General features: G+C 44.8%; 1 protein-coding gene across 2 annotated transcripts in view; it reads right to left on the bottom strand.

The window, feature by feature from the left end:
- Window positions 1-1,016: 1,016 nt before the first annotated feature.
- The window catches only part of cdc14ab (cell division cycle 14Ab), a 17,761-nt gene continuing 4,597 nt past the window's right edge, over window positions 1,017-14,180 (bottom strand). The window contains exons 4-15 of one of the 2 annotated variants that reach the window (XM_030434290.1): window positions 13,972-14,038; window positions 9,339-9,401; window positions 8,750-8,837; window positions 8,424-8,654; window positions 7,713-7,851; window positions 6,897-7,086; window positions 6,720-6,820; window positions 6,591-6,638; window positions 6,323-6,451; window positions 4,789-5,146; window positions 3,588-3,661; window positions 1,017-2,980 (exon numbers count right to left, since the gene is read on the bottom strand). In XM_030434290.1, coding sequence (XP_030290150.1) covers window positions 2,932-2,980; window positions 3,588-3,661; window positions 4,789-5,146; window positions 6,323-6,451; window positions 6,591-6,638; window positions 6,720-6,820; window positions 6,897-7,086; window positions 7,713-7,851; window positions 8,424-8,654; window positions 8,750-8,837; window positions 9,339-9,401; window positions 13,972-14,038 — 1,537 coding nt within the window. In that variant the 3' untranslated portion in view covers window positions 1,017-2,931. The remainder of the gene's footprint in view (window positions 2,981-3,587; window positions 3,662-4,788; window positions 5,147-6,322; window positions 6,452-6,590; window positions 6,639-6,719; window positions 6,821-6,896; window positions 7,087-7,712; window positions 7,852-8,423; window positions 8,655-8,749; window positions 8,838-9,338; window positions 9,402-13,971; window positions 14,039-14,180) is intronic. The other variant, XM_030434291.1, reaches the window with a different exon arrangement.

The raw sequence follows: 14,180 nt of genomic DNA, 5'->3' as shown, positions 1-14,180 counted from the left end.
AGTAATGTAGACACACAGTAATGTAGACACAGAGTAATGTAGACACAGAGTAATGTAGACACACAATGATGTAGACACAGAGTAATGTAGACACAGAGTGATGTAGACACAGTAATGTAGACACAGAGTAATGTAGACACACAGTAATGCAGACACAGAGTAATGTAGACACAGAGTAATGTAGACACACAATGATGTAGACACAGAGTAATGTAGACACAGAGTAATGTAGACACAGAGTAATGTAGACACACAGTAATGTAGACACAGAGTAATGTAGACACAGAGTAATGTAGACACACAGTAATGTAGACACACAGTAATGTAGACACAGAGTAATGTAGACACAGAGTAATGTAGACACAGAGTAATGTAGACACAGAGTAATGTAGACACACAGTAATGTAGACACAGAGTAATGTAGACACAGAGTAATGTAGACACACAATGATGTAGACACAGAGTAATGTAGACACAGAGTGATGTAGACACAGTAATGTAGACACAGAGTAATGTAGACACACAGTAATGCAGACACAGAGTAATGTAGACACAGAGTAATGTAGACACACAGTAATGTAGACACAGAGTAATGTAGACACAGAGTAATGTAGACACAGAGTAATGTAGACACACAGTAATGTAGACACACAGTAATGTAGACACAGAGTAATGTAGACACAGAGTAATGTAGACACACAGTAATGTAGACACAGAGTAATGTAGACACAGAGTAATGTAGACACACAGTAATGTAGACACAGAGTAATGTAGACACACAGTAATGTAGACACACAGTAATGTAGACAGTGTTGGAAGAAGTACTTGGATACTTTTCTGCAGTTACAGTCCCAACACACGATGTCAATTGTTTGAGAAGAGAAATGTGGTGAAGTAAATATCAGAGGGTCATCAGATGGAAGTACACAAATAGAAGTACTTAACAGTTTTACTTAGTTACAGTACTTGAGTAAATATGTGTGTTGCTCCACAGACAAAAACAGGCCGACAAGAAATTTGATGAAGAAAAATAAATTTATTTTCTGTTATTGCTCTGACAGAAAATGTTAATTTCAAACTTCTCTCCATGAAATACTTCAACATTAAATACAGAATAACAACATCAGGAGCAGAGCAACAACTACACCTCATTAAACATCCTTCAGAATAAAAGCCCTCTGCGGTAGACTCAAGGTTAAGGCACGTCAGTGACTCAGCTGTTACTTTGAAAAGGTCAGTTTTGTTTTCTCCTGAATGTGTTAAAAGCCCGCGAGTCGTGTACACGTACAGAACACGTCTGACACGTACAGAACACGTCTGACACATACAGAACACGTCTGACACGTACAGAACACGTCTGACACGTACAGAACACGTCTGACACGTACAGAACACATCTGTGTTCGAACAAAGGTCGTCATGACAACGTTGTCAGAGGTAGAAGACTCATCTTCATCATCATCATCATCACCTTCATATAAACATAAACACATTAACATCCACCTTCATCTTGTTTCAACCAATCAGAGCAGCTTAAGAACAGTCAGCAGGTGAGTCACCTGAAGGTAAAGATCAGCTGATCTCAGACACTCAATCAGCTGTCAGATATTCAGTTTATGGAGGAAAATTATGTGAAAAAATCATTTTAACTTTTTAATCTTTTTGAATCTCAATGTTTCCTGAACTCAAATTAATACTGACGCACTTCAGCTCCGTTCATTAAGATGTTATTACTACGATCAATAATGTTAATGGATTATCTCCAGAGTTTTTAAATAACCCGAATTATAAAAAGCAAAGAAATGCTTTTATGTTGTTTGATGTTTTTACAGAAAACTGCAGGTTAAACATTAAAAACGTATCATACATGATAATTCATTAATTCATTTTAACATCAGGGTGAAAGTTTGATTTAAACACAATAATCATTTATAATTAAAATGATTAGAATTAACATGTAAATTAAAAAGAGTGTCATCTAGTCAAGCACATCTGATATTTCATCACAGAACACATAATGTTTGGCTGCTCATTAAGGAGACACAGGACTCATTTCTACTACACTTCCTCTGGTCAGTAAACACATCATCAGCTGGTCTACAGCGTGACACCAAGAGAACACACTAAAATAATAAATACATTTCATTGATCGGACTGCTGGAGATTTGTTCATCTAAAGACTTGTATCTGTTATCAGCGGAGACGTTGAGTCATATTTAAGCTTCTGTAACAAAGAATCAAACTGATGTTTTTTCTGAATCAATAACCAATAATATCAACCTGTGAGGAGGATGATAAACATTTAGTTTCACTTCAAACATTTTTCTACTCAAACATTTTAATGAAGATTAGTAACTGTTGTAATAATCGTTAAGTTTAAAAATTGATGATCATGTGAAGCTAAAAAACATTAAAATAACTTTAAACTGACGGATTCATGTTTCATCAGCTGATCAGTTTTAATTCAGGTTCGTCTCAGAGTCTCCTGGCTGACCAATCAGATGCCTCCTAAAGGCGGACTGTCCATTGACTGCTGGCTCCGCCCCCCCACATACACACACACACACACACACACACACACACACACACACACACACACACACACCCTGAGTTTGTCCCTTCTTCATTATTATTGCTGCTGATTAAAGTGAATCTGATTTCTGATCAATAACAACAACACTAACTGATCAGTAACAGGAAGCCAATACTGTAACCATGACAACAGAGAGCTGCTGTCAGCTGATCCTTCAGTTTATAAAAAAAACAAATATAAAATGAGTCTTCTTATCTAAATAAATCTGTTTCAGCCAATCACACGCGAGTAATGACATCATATTTACATCAGCTCATTTACATAAAGTATGAACACACAGCTGCTTCACCAGCATTCCCTTTGAGCCGCCCACACAGGGGATTGTGGGTAATGTGTCCTCAGGTCAGGTCTGTAGTTCTAGTACTGGACGTACTCAGACTGAAGAGACTGGAAGACAAACAGACACCACAGAAGAAGTCACATTTGGTTGGTTCTGATGGTTCTGATGAGATACAGAGATGAGAGGAGAACACGGAGGTTCAGTTCTGGTTCTGTACGGACCCGACTTTACTTAAAATACAATAATCTGACTTGATGTTTTCAGTTATGATGAGTTATGAGTTATGATGACGTCACAGCACATTCAGGATCTGAGTCTCGTTGTTCTGTAACACAGATGTTACTAACTGCTGCTAACTGTAGCTGCTAGTTAGCTCAGATAGCCATGCAGCTAACTGCAGGAGTGTTAGAACGCCAATTCCCCGCCTCCGTCTCAGTGTGAATCTCTCGGAGGTGGCGAGGGGTGAAATTTTGCTCCGGCCCTGTTCGCCTCTGGAGGTCATATCAGGGCCGTATTATTGGAGAACCGAACCAGTGTGAACGGATAAGCCGGCTTCGTGTATCGTGGGCGTGTCGATCGGACCATCGTTAACTACACAGGTCCTTCACTCAACCTAATACAGAGAAATGTCCCACAAAGCAACGTTACAGGACCAAACAAAAGTAACGTAGTCACTGTAACTGTCTTTGGCAACTTATATGAGGAAAAATATACCGCGGCTGTTTGTGGAGAAGCGTCTGTCCTCCTGTCTGTCCTCCTGTCTGTCCTACCGACTCTTCGTCACATTTCTGCCCGAAAAACAGTGTCTGTCAGTGGCAAAAAACTTAAACTCACAGAGTGTTTGTGATGAAAATAAAACACTGCGACGGTCAGCCCTCCAGACGGAGACTTCAGTGAACGTTCCCCCATAAAACAGCCTCCGTCCCGCGAGTGAGGGAGTCAGATTGACAGGGGGACACTGTGAACGTCATCACCATGACATCACCGTCACGCCTCTTTAGGAGCCGCAGCGCCGGCTTTCTGTGTAAATTCACGGCGGTTTGTCTTTAAAGCGGAGATGCTTCGCTCCGTGTGAATGACCATTGGTGGAGAATTGGCGAACCACGGCTGCGGCTTTTATGCGTCTTCTCCTGTGTGAATGGGGCTACTGAAAGAACCGCAGGAGCTTTTCAGACGCAGGGTGGGTCAGAACCTAAAGGAGCACCACTAGAACCAGTGAGCACCAGAACTGGCTCAGCAGCCTCCTGGTGGACACAATAGATGGAGGTGACTTACAGCAGCTCTGACCAGGACTTTGACTCCAGGGACGAAGAAGACAGAGCTTCATGAAGCACAGACGCCATTTTACTGAATTATTTTATCAGAATGTTTTAAATCTTTCACGGTGAGTGTTTGGTTTCTTTAATTACTGATTTGAACAATAAGACTCGTGTGAAATAAATAATTGAAGCGTTCAGTCTTCAGTGTCAAAGCTGACAGGTGGCTCATTATTAAATTATTATTATAAACGTGCAACTAATCCAATAACGAGATGTCAACGACTGCTGGTTGTCGGTGTAACTCTTCGGGGACGTCTGATGTCTTTTCTGTCATCACTGGCGGTTTAACGCTCAGCAGCAGCTTCATGTTAGTGGATCACAGCAGCAGAATATTAATAAAGTCACCAATGTTAAATATTCAAACAAACAGAAATCAGTGAAAGGTTCTGATCATGAGTCAGTTAAAGCTGAGGAACTGTGACAGATCAGACAGGAGGAGGAGCAGGAGGAGCAGGAGGAGCAGGAGGACCTGAATATGAAACTATAATGTTAATGAGGTTACAGGTGTGTGGCCGGAATGTTAATGATGTCAGAGCAGAGGGAACTAATCAGCAGAGAGGGGCGGGGCTGAGCTGCTGCTGTGTCAGAGGACTTACAGGTATGGAGCGGCTCAGGTAGCGTCCTGACGGGCCCTTCAGGGCGCTGTAGGGCCCGGGGCCCCTGTATGGGTTGAAGTCCTGGGGCCCCGGCCTGCTGCTGATGAAGCCGGAGCTTTTCCCTGCAGGGGGCGCTGCTGAGCCCCCGTATACACCACTGTTGTTGTTCACCTCATGCTGCACGCCGCGAGCGCCATTACCATAACGACTGAGAGACAGCGGGGCCAGAGCGGAGGGGGAGGGGCTGAGAGATACAGAGGAGGAGCAGGAGGGGGGAGGAAGGGAGGAGTAGGGAGAGTTTTTGTCCTCCTCCACGTCTGCAGCATACAGATCACTGAGAGAGCTGGCCAACCGCGAGCTGAGGATAAATCACAGTAAACCAGCCTTAAACCTGAGTCAGACCAGTTGAACCAGGCTTAAACCTGAGTCAGACCAGTTGAACCAGGCTTAAACCTGAGTCAGACCAGTTGAACCAGGCTTAAAGGTCCCACATTATGAAAAACAGGTTTTCTCTGGTCTCTACATATATAAGCTGTCCTCCCTGAACCTGCCAACTCCCAGAATGAGGAAAGCAAGCGAGTCCTGCATGGTCTCTGCAGCCCACCCACTGGTAACACGGCGCTCCTACAGGCTGTTCAGATTCTGCTCCTGTCGTTACGTTACGTAAGGAGTCATTATCATAGGCCGACCTCCTCTGAGCGGTGATAGGAGATATCAGAGAGGGGGCGTCCATCACTGAGGTGAAGTTCAGTGTGTCCAGCAGTAAGATAGCAGTGTTTCACAATGTCGTCACTCAGAGCTAGACACGCAAATGACTCTGTTGTTGGTTGTATAAATCAACATCAGTGTCTATATTCTGTCCCAGCTACAGAACAACAGAAGTGACAGTGGTTGTGTTTCATTTTTAATGACAACTTTAGCTGTTAGCTTGTATGTGTGTGCTAACCACTTCACTTCAGACTGCTTCAGTAACGAGGGTCAGTACAAAGCTGGCTTTGTCTCGATACTGACCCTCGTAAAAGGATCAGTCCCAACCATACCGGACCCAGCAACTGCACCTGAGCCACAGGTAAAGGCGCCTCTCCTTCTGGGTCCGATTCTGGGTCAAACTGGTTCGGTTGAACGAAAAAATCTCGGCGAGCCATAGCGTTACATATATATACACACATCCACCATAACATTAGTGCATGCTACCACTAGCGTAAGAGGCATCGTCTTCCTGAGAGTGACGTAGCAGGCAAGGCAGGCGTTGCCAGACGGAGCTCATTAGCATTTAAAGGTGCAGGCACAGAAACAGCTGCTCTTCAGCTGGTGAAATTCAGGACCAGGGATGGGTTTGAGGCAATGCATTTCAAACACAGAGTTGTTGGACCTCTGACAGCTGTATATGGGACCTTTAAACCTGAGTCAGACCAGTTGAACCTGACTTAAACCTGAGTCAGACCAGTTGAACCTGACTTAAACCTGAGTCAGACCAGTTGAACCTGACTTATTCCAGGTTTAAATCAGACAGGAAGTGGGCGGTGACACTGACCTCCTCATGTTGGAGGCCGATGACGATGGACTTCTTCCGATCCTCTTGGCTGCAGCAGAAGAAGAGGATGCTGGGAACTTTGAGGTCTTGAGGGGGGAGGAGGGGCCCTGGCCGATACCCATCGACAATCTGAACAGTGACACAAACCAGATCAATACATTTATTGATTAGCGTTTATCATTAACTGATAAGTGCATCATCATTATGAGTCATTTTTCAACTCTGTCATCCCCTGAGTGCTCATGATGTCACTCAGGTGTTCAGTTACCTGAGTGGCTGCGAGGATGACCTGCTGTGAACCTTCATCTCCTCCACTCTGAAACAAACATGGCAGTCAGTGTGGATTCAAACCTAAACTGATCTCCTGAACTGATTGATTTGGTCTGGGATCTGGTACCTAAGAGCTCCGGTGGTGGCGGGTCGGGGGGGCCGTCGGCTCTTTAAGGCTCTCAGTTTGTCTCCCTGAGTCAGACCCGGTCCGCTGTCCACCGGCTCACTCTGGAGGATCAAACAAACACACCATGAGACCACAGACGTGAGGACGGGCTCAGAGGGACTGAAGATGAAAACTCACGTCAGTCAGGCGGTCGCTGCTCGGGGATCCGAACATGTTGCTATTGTTGTGGGCGGGGTTTGTAGGGTTGTGGGCGGGGTTTAAGGCAAGGTCATCCATGCTGGTGATGAGGTGGGACACCGCCCTCTCCTCCGTCTTGTTCTTCTGGGAACGCTGGCTGTCACCTAGCAACCACATGGCTGACTGCTTCCTGCGAACACAGACAGAAGTTTGATGAGCAGTTGCGGTCTGATGTTCTCTGAGTTGACTCATCTGGTCTCAGCAGAGAACTCCAGAAAACTGGACCCTGTCACTTGATCCAATCTGCACTAGACCAGGTCCTGATCACAGGAGTGAGGGGCAAGAACAGCTAGTCAGTAATCAGATTACTGGGATGCCGTTTAGCTCAGTTGGTAGAGCAGTGTCCCATGTACAGAGGCTTTGTCCTCGCAGCGGCGGCCCTGGGTTCGAGTCCCAGCTGGGGCCCTTTGCCCCGTGTCACTCTCTCTCGCCCTGTTTCATATCTATCTGATTTATTTATTCCTATGTATCTTCAGATGTTCTATCAATAAAGCCGATAAAGGCCAAAAAGAAAAAAATCAGATTACTCACTGATCCACAGTCAGCTCAGTCACAACTGCAGATCAGTAATCAGATTACTCACTGATAGGCGCTGAACTAAAGACAGTTTCTGTGAGCTGCTTCAGGTGCATGCAGGAAGTTTAGTTTCAGTTACTATATTTCAGTATAGTAACGGTCTGACGACTCAGACGACAGGCTAACTGTCTCTAATCTGAACCAGCGCACATTCAGTTTATTTCTTAATTAATAACTCACTCTTCCAGGAAGTTCTGCTGTGGTCCAATCACAGAGCCAGGTCTGCAGATCCTGATCCAGGCAATGGCCTCACCTGCTGTGAAGCGGTAGTGTTTCATCAGGTAACAGCCAATCAGAGTGCCCGTCCTGCCTAGACCAGCTGACAGACGGACAGACAGACGGGTTAGTCAACGTGACTGCAGCAGGTTCCTCTGAGCGGCTGATTCACTTTGATCCAAAGAACACTTGTAATCCAACATCACTGGAACAGCAGGTTTTTAAACACAGTTAACTTATCAAAGGCAGCTGATTGGTTCCTTCCACACTGCCAGGAGATGACTTGACTTTTTGTTTTTGTTTATTTTTCTTCTGGTTCACAGAACAGTTGAGAGCAGCTGACCATAAAGCTCAGCAGCGACATCCACAAGTCTTTTTAAGCCTTAATTAATAATATTCTGAATCAGACACATCAATGTTTTTCCACAGCTGATGATGGAAGCAAAGTTATTATTCTTTATATATCCTTTAATCAAAGACTTTGAAGAATCTGTTCCTTCTTTAACATTCTCCTGACAGAAACCATCAGAATAAAATCATGTTCTTCTCTCAGCACCTGAATGTGTCGCACGGTTACTGACGTCAGGCTGCTCACAGTGATGTCACAGCTGAGGACAGGACGCAGACCAGAACTGAGAGGACAGACAGAGGACAGACTGGACAGGAAGTCCTCACCCTTGCAGTGGACAGCTACTGCTCCGTCCGTGCTCTCACTGATGTGCAGGAAGCGGCGTATGATGATGTCACCAGGCGTGCTGCCATCCAAGAAGAAGAGGTCATAGTGGTCGAAACCGGCATCGGTGAAGCGTTTGGAGTCGTAGATCTTCTTGTTCAGACGGATGACCGTGGTCACGTTGTGTTTCCTGAAGTAGGGGAAGTACGCCTCGGGGGCGTGGAGAGGGTAACCTACAGGGGGCGGAGCAACCACAGGTGTTCAGAAATAACCAGCACACAGAAGGTGCAGGACGGCTGCTGTCCTGATAAACAAACTGCTGACCCACCGTTCTCTATTTTAGTTTTAGGATGAGGACCGCTGAAGGCTAAAAACTTCCCTGGGACAATCCAGTTCAGGTCTCCATTCTCCACCCGCTCCAAAGACACAAGCACACAGACAGGTTAAATTAGAAACAATCTGCAGAAGGTGATCAGCTGACAGTATCAGCAGCTCTCAGGTCAGTCTGATGAGCATGTTGTGTTACAGTGATCATCCTGAGGGGGGCGCTGCAGTGATACTCTGTGAGCATCAACGTGTCAGCGAACACATCCTCTCTCCTTCCAACCGTACAATAATCAGGCTTAAACATTTCCATCATTCATTATATTTGACACAGTAAAAAGTGCTTCTTAGTTGATCTTGAATCTTGATTCAGGATTGAATTTTATTACACATTATTATTTTCTTCTTATTTTGAACTTATTTGATGTAAACTTTGCATCGAGTGTGGTGAACGTGTGTGATTGTTCAGTCATCACTTGTTCTAATAAAACCTCGTCAAACACATCAAAAGCTTTTTCTTCTTCTGCCTAAATAATTAATGTGTGTTCCGCTCTGCAGAGTTCAGGAGGCTCACTAACTGCTGCTGTTTGTACCTCGTAGTGTTCGTATTCGTCCACGTCGAACGTCTCAAAGTCAAAGAAGCCGTGCTGCAGAGCCTGAAACACGAGACACAAACACTTATATACATTTTGTGTTTTTGTGACAGGAAGAGCTGGAGAGAGACGGGGGGGGGGGGGGGGGGGGGGGGGTGATGCTGTCGAACGTCTCTCAGGTGCTCTGTGCAGGCGGGAAACGTCTCTGTACATCCAGTCACGCTGACTGTTCAGTTTGAGCCTTTGGCCTGAGGGGGCGCTGTGGAGACCAGGTGTCATATTGTGGTCCTTTTTAACAGTTGTTTGTGTTTAATCTTAACTGTATTGACCAAACAGCATTCAGTTTGGTCTGTCACTTTGTAAAAACATATTCACATTAAATCTTTGAACTTTATGATCGATCAGAAATAATCAGTTACAGTAATCATCAGCTGCAGCCTGGAAACAAATACGTTCTTATCCTCCCATAGACATATATACATACATACATACATACATACACTGAACAAAATATAAACGCAACGCAAATTCTGTTTTTGCTCCCATTTTTGTGAGCTGAACTCAAAGATCTAAAACTTTTCTATATACACAAAAGATCAATTTCTCTCAAATATTGTTCACAAATCTGTCTAAATCTGTGTCCGTGAGCACTTCTCCTTTGTCGAGATAATCCATCCCACCTCACAGGTGTGGCATATCAAGATGCTGATTAGACAGCATGAATATTGCACAGGTGTGCCTCAGGCTGCCACAATAAAAGGCCACTCTGAAATGAGCAGTTTTGCTTTGTTGGGGGGGGTCAGAAAACCAGTCAGTGTCTCGTGTGACCAACATTTGCCTCACATCTCCTTCACATAGAGTCGATCAGGTTGGTGATTGTGGCCTGTGGAATGTTGGTCCACTCCTCTTCAATGGCTGTGTGAAGTTGCTGGATATTGGCAGCAACTGGAACACCTGTCGTATACGTATCGTATACATGCTCAGTGGGTGACATGTCGGTGAGATGCTGGCCGTGCAAGAACTGGGATGTGTTCAGCTTCCAGGAATTGTGTCTAGATCCCTGCAACATGTGGCTGCATTATCATGCTGCAACATGAGGTGGTCGTGGATGAATGGCACGACAATGAGCCTCAGGATCTCATCACGGTATCTCTGTGCATTCAAAATGCCATCAATAAAATGCACCTACATAACATACTCCTGCCCGTACCATAACCCCACCGCCACCATGGGCCACTCGATCCACAACGTTGACATCAGCAAACCGCTCACCCACACAACGCCACACACACTGTCTGCCATCTGCCATAAACAGTGAAAACTAGGATTCATCCGTGAAGAGAACACCTCTCCAACGTGCCAGACACCATCGAATGTGAGCATTTGCCCACTCAAGTTGGTCACGATGACGAACTGCAGTCAGGTCGAGACCCCGATGAGCACGACGAGCATGCAGAGGAGCTTCCCAGAGACGGTTTCTGACAGTTTGTGCTGAAATTCTTTGGTTATGCAAACCGATTGTTGCAGCAGCTGTCCGGGTGGCTGGTGTCAGATGATCTTGGTGGTGAACATGCTGGATGTGGAGGTCCTGGGCTGGTGTGGTTACACGTGGTCTGCGGTTGTGAGGCCGGTTGGATGTACTGCCAAATTGTCTGAAACGCCTTTGGAGACGGCTTATGGTCGAGAAATAAACATTCAATTCACAGGCAACAGCTCTGGTGGACATTCCTGCATTCAGCATGACAATCACACGCTCCCTCAAAACTCGCGACATCTGTGGCTGTGCTGTGTGATAAAACTGAACATTTCAGAGTGGCCTTTTATTGTGGCAGCCTGAGGCACACCTGTGCAATGTTCATGCTGTCTAATCAGCATCTTGATATGCCACACCTGTGAGGTGGGAGGGATTATCACAGCAAAGGAGAAGTGCTCACTAACAGAAATTTATGAACAATCTTTGAGAGAAATTGATCTTTTGTGTATATAGAAAAAGTTTTAGATCTTTGAGTTCAGCTCAAAAATGGGAGCAAAAACAAAAGTGTTGCGTTTATATTTTTGTTCAGTGTACATATACACACACTACCAGTCAAAAGTGTGGACACACCTTCTCATTTAAAGGTTGAATATGTAATATGCTTATTTAAAGCTATATTTTTTAAAAAATAATACATCCACGGGGCGTTTAGAGGGGCGCAGGTTAAAAGTAATGCGTTTCCTTGAAAAATTATATTTAGTCTGAAATAAATAATTTAAGAAATTTTGACGGGTTCGACAATGACTTCCTGTTTACATCGTACCAGCCAAATAGCGGCCGGCATTGCGGGTTGCCAGTTTCGCAACCTCGGCACAGCTCGGCTGACACTCGGTAACATGGCGGAGTCTGCAAGCTCTTCAGAGCCCCAGCGAACGGTGCGTTATCCGTCCCAGCAGCTGAGTGACCGGAGAAGAGCAAAAACCAGAGTAAATATCGGTGAAGCATACGCTCGATGGACTCAGGTATAGGATTTCCATGGCATCAAAACACACGCGGAAATGGCGAACTTTCTCCTGGATCGGTAAGCTAACTCGCTTGCTAACTTAGCTAACGTTACTGTCGGTCAAACTCCTCTGCTATACTTATTTTCATTATATCACGTTGATCCTAGATATGAGAATACTGATCGTGACCCATCGACCTCCACACCCAGTAAACGGAGGAAACGGAGGCGGCTCAATCCTGCTGCCCTGTCCAAACCTGGCAACCAGACCGCTGGAATTACCTTTTTGTTGTCGCGACTACGATCTTGAGACACTAGATGGCGGCATTCAGCTCAGATTCCATATTCCACCTTTAATGTTTTTTCTTTATTTTCATGACTATTTACATTGTAGATTCTCACTGAAGGCATCAAAACTATGAATGAACACATATGGAACATGTAGTAAACAAAAAAGTGTGAAATAACTCTACATGCGTTTCATATTTTGATTCCTCAAAGTAGCTAACCTTTGTTGACAGTCCTGCAAACTCTTGACCTTCTCTCAGTGAGCTTCATGATGGACTCACCTGAAATGGTTTCACTTCACAGGTGAGCCTTGTCAGAGTTCATTTGTAGACTTTCTTGCCTTGTTAATGGGGTTGGGACCATCAGTTGTGTTGTGCAGAAGTCAGGTTGGTACACAGCTGACAGCTCTGTTTGACAACTGTTAGAATTCATATTATGGCAAGACGACAGTCCATCATTACTTTAAGAACTGAAGGTCAGTCAGTCCGACCACTGCAAAAACTTTGAATGTGTCCCCAAGTGCAGTCGCAAAAACCATCAAGCACTTCAACGAAGCTCACATGAGGACCGGCCCAGGAGAGGAAGACCAGGAGTCACCTCTGCTGCTGAGGAGAAGTTCATCTGAGTCACCAGCCTCAGAAATCACAAGTTAACAGCACCGCAGATTAGAGCCCAGATGATCCCACACAGAGTTCTAGTAGCAGACACATCTCTACATCAGCTGTTCAGAGCAGACTGTGTGAATCAGGACTTTATGGACAAATAGCTGCTAAAAAACCACCACTAAGGAAAAGCAACAAGCAGAAGAGATTTGTTTGGACCAGGAAACACAAGAATGGACATCAGATCAGTGGAAATCTGTGCTCTGGTGTGATGAGTCCAAATCTGAGATCTTTGGTTCCACCCGCCGTGTCTTTGTGGGACACAGAAAAGGTGAACGATGGTCTCTACGTGCAGGGTTCCCTCTGTGAAGCATGGAGGAGGTGTGATGGTGTGGGCTGCTTTGCTGGGGACACTGAAGGCAAACTGAACCAGCACGGCTGCACAGCATCCTGCAGCAACATGCCATCCCATCCAGTTCATGTTTAGTTGGACCATCATTTATTTTCCAACAGGACAATGATCCCAAACACACCTCCAGGCTGTGTGAGGGCTGTTTGACCAGGAAGAGTGAAGGAGTGCTGCCAGATGACCCGGCCTCCACAGTCACCTGACCTAAACCCAGTCCAGATGTTCGGGATGAGATGGACCGCAGAGTGAAGACAGAAGGTCCAACAAGTGCTCAGCACCTCTGGGAACTCCTGAAGACTGATGGAAAACCATTTCAGGTGACGACCTCATGAAGCTCATTGAGAGAATGCCCAGAGTGTGCAAAGCAGTAATCAAAGCAAAGGGTCTAAAATATAAAACATGTTTAGAGTTATTCCATATGTGTTCATTCATAGTTTTGATGCCTTCAGTGAGAATCTACAATGTAAATAGTCATGCAATTTAAGAAATAACATTAAATGAGAAGGTGTGTCCAAACTTTTGACTGGTAGTGTGTATACGTATATATATATATACACACAAATATATACACAGACGCCTCACTGAGCAGGTTGGACCGTTGGTGCGATATGTTAACGTTGCAGCTCCGCCCTGTGAACTGATACGAGTCAGTGGAGTGAACTTTATAAAGCTCCTTCTACAAAGTGCTGTAAGTTAATGTCTCATTTACACACGTACAGATATATTTAGGAGGCGTCATATATATATATATATATATATATATATATATATATATATATATATATATATAACCCTACCCCCCCGAGTGTGACATCATCCCAGTGGTGTCAGCAGCCACAGAGCCAGATGAGACTCACCTTCCTGATTCCCTGCAGACAGTCGAGCACTGTGAGGTTGAAGGTGCAATTCCCAAAGGAAGCGTCCCTGTAGAGACAGAGAGCTGATCAATACACACCTGATCAACTGTAGTGATCTGCAGCTGAACCTGTCACACTGAGGGATTACTGATCATTATTGATCATCTAAATGCTTCTGTCTGAGCACACACACACACACAGTAAACACA

This window comes from Sparus aurata, chromosome 11 (assembly GCF_900880675.1).
Source record: "Sparus aurata chromosome 11, fSpaAur1.1, whole genome shotgun sequence".
Classification (NCBI taxonomy): domain Eukaryota; kingdom Metazoa; phylum Chordata; class Actinopteri; order Spariformes; family Sparidae; genus Sparus; species Sparus aurata.
The sequence above is the reverse complement of the archived record's forward strand: the minus strand, read 5'-3'. Positions and strand labels throughout refer to the sequence as shown.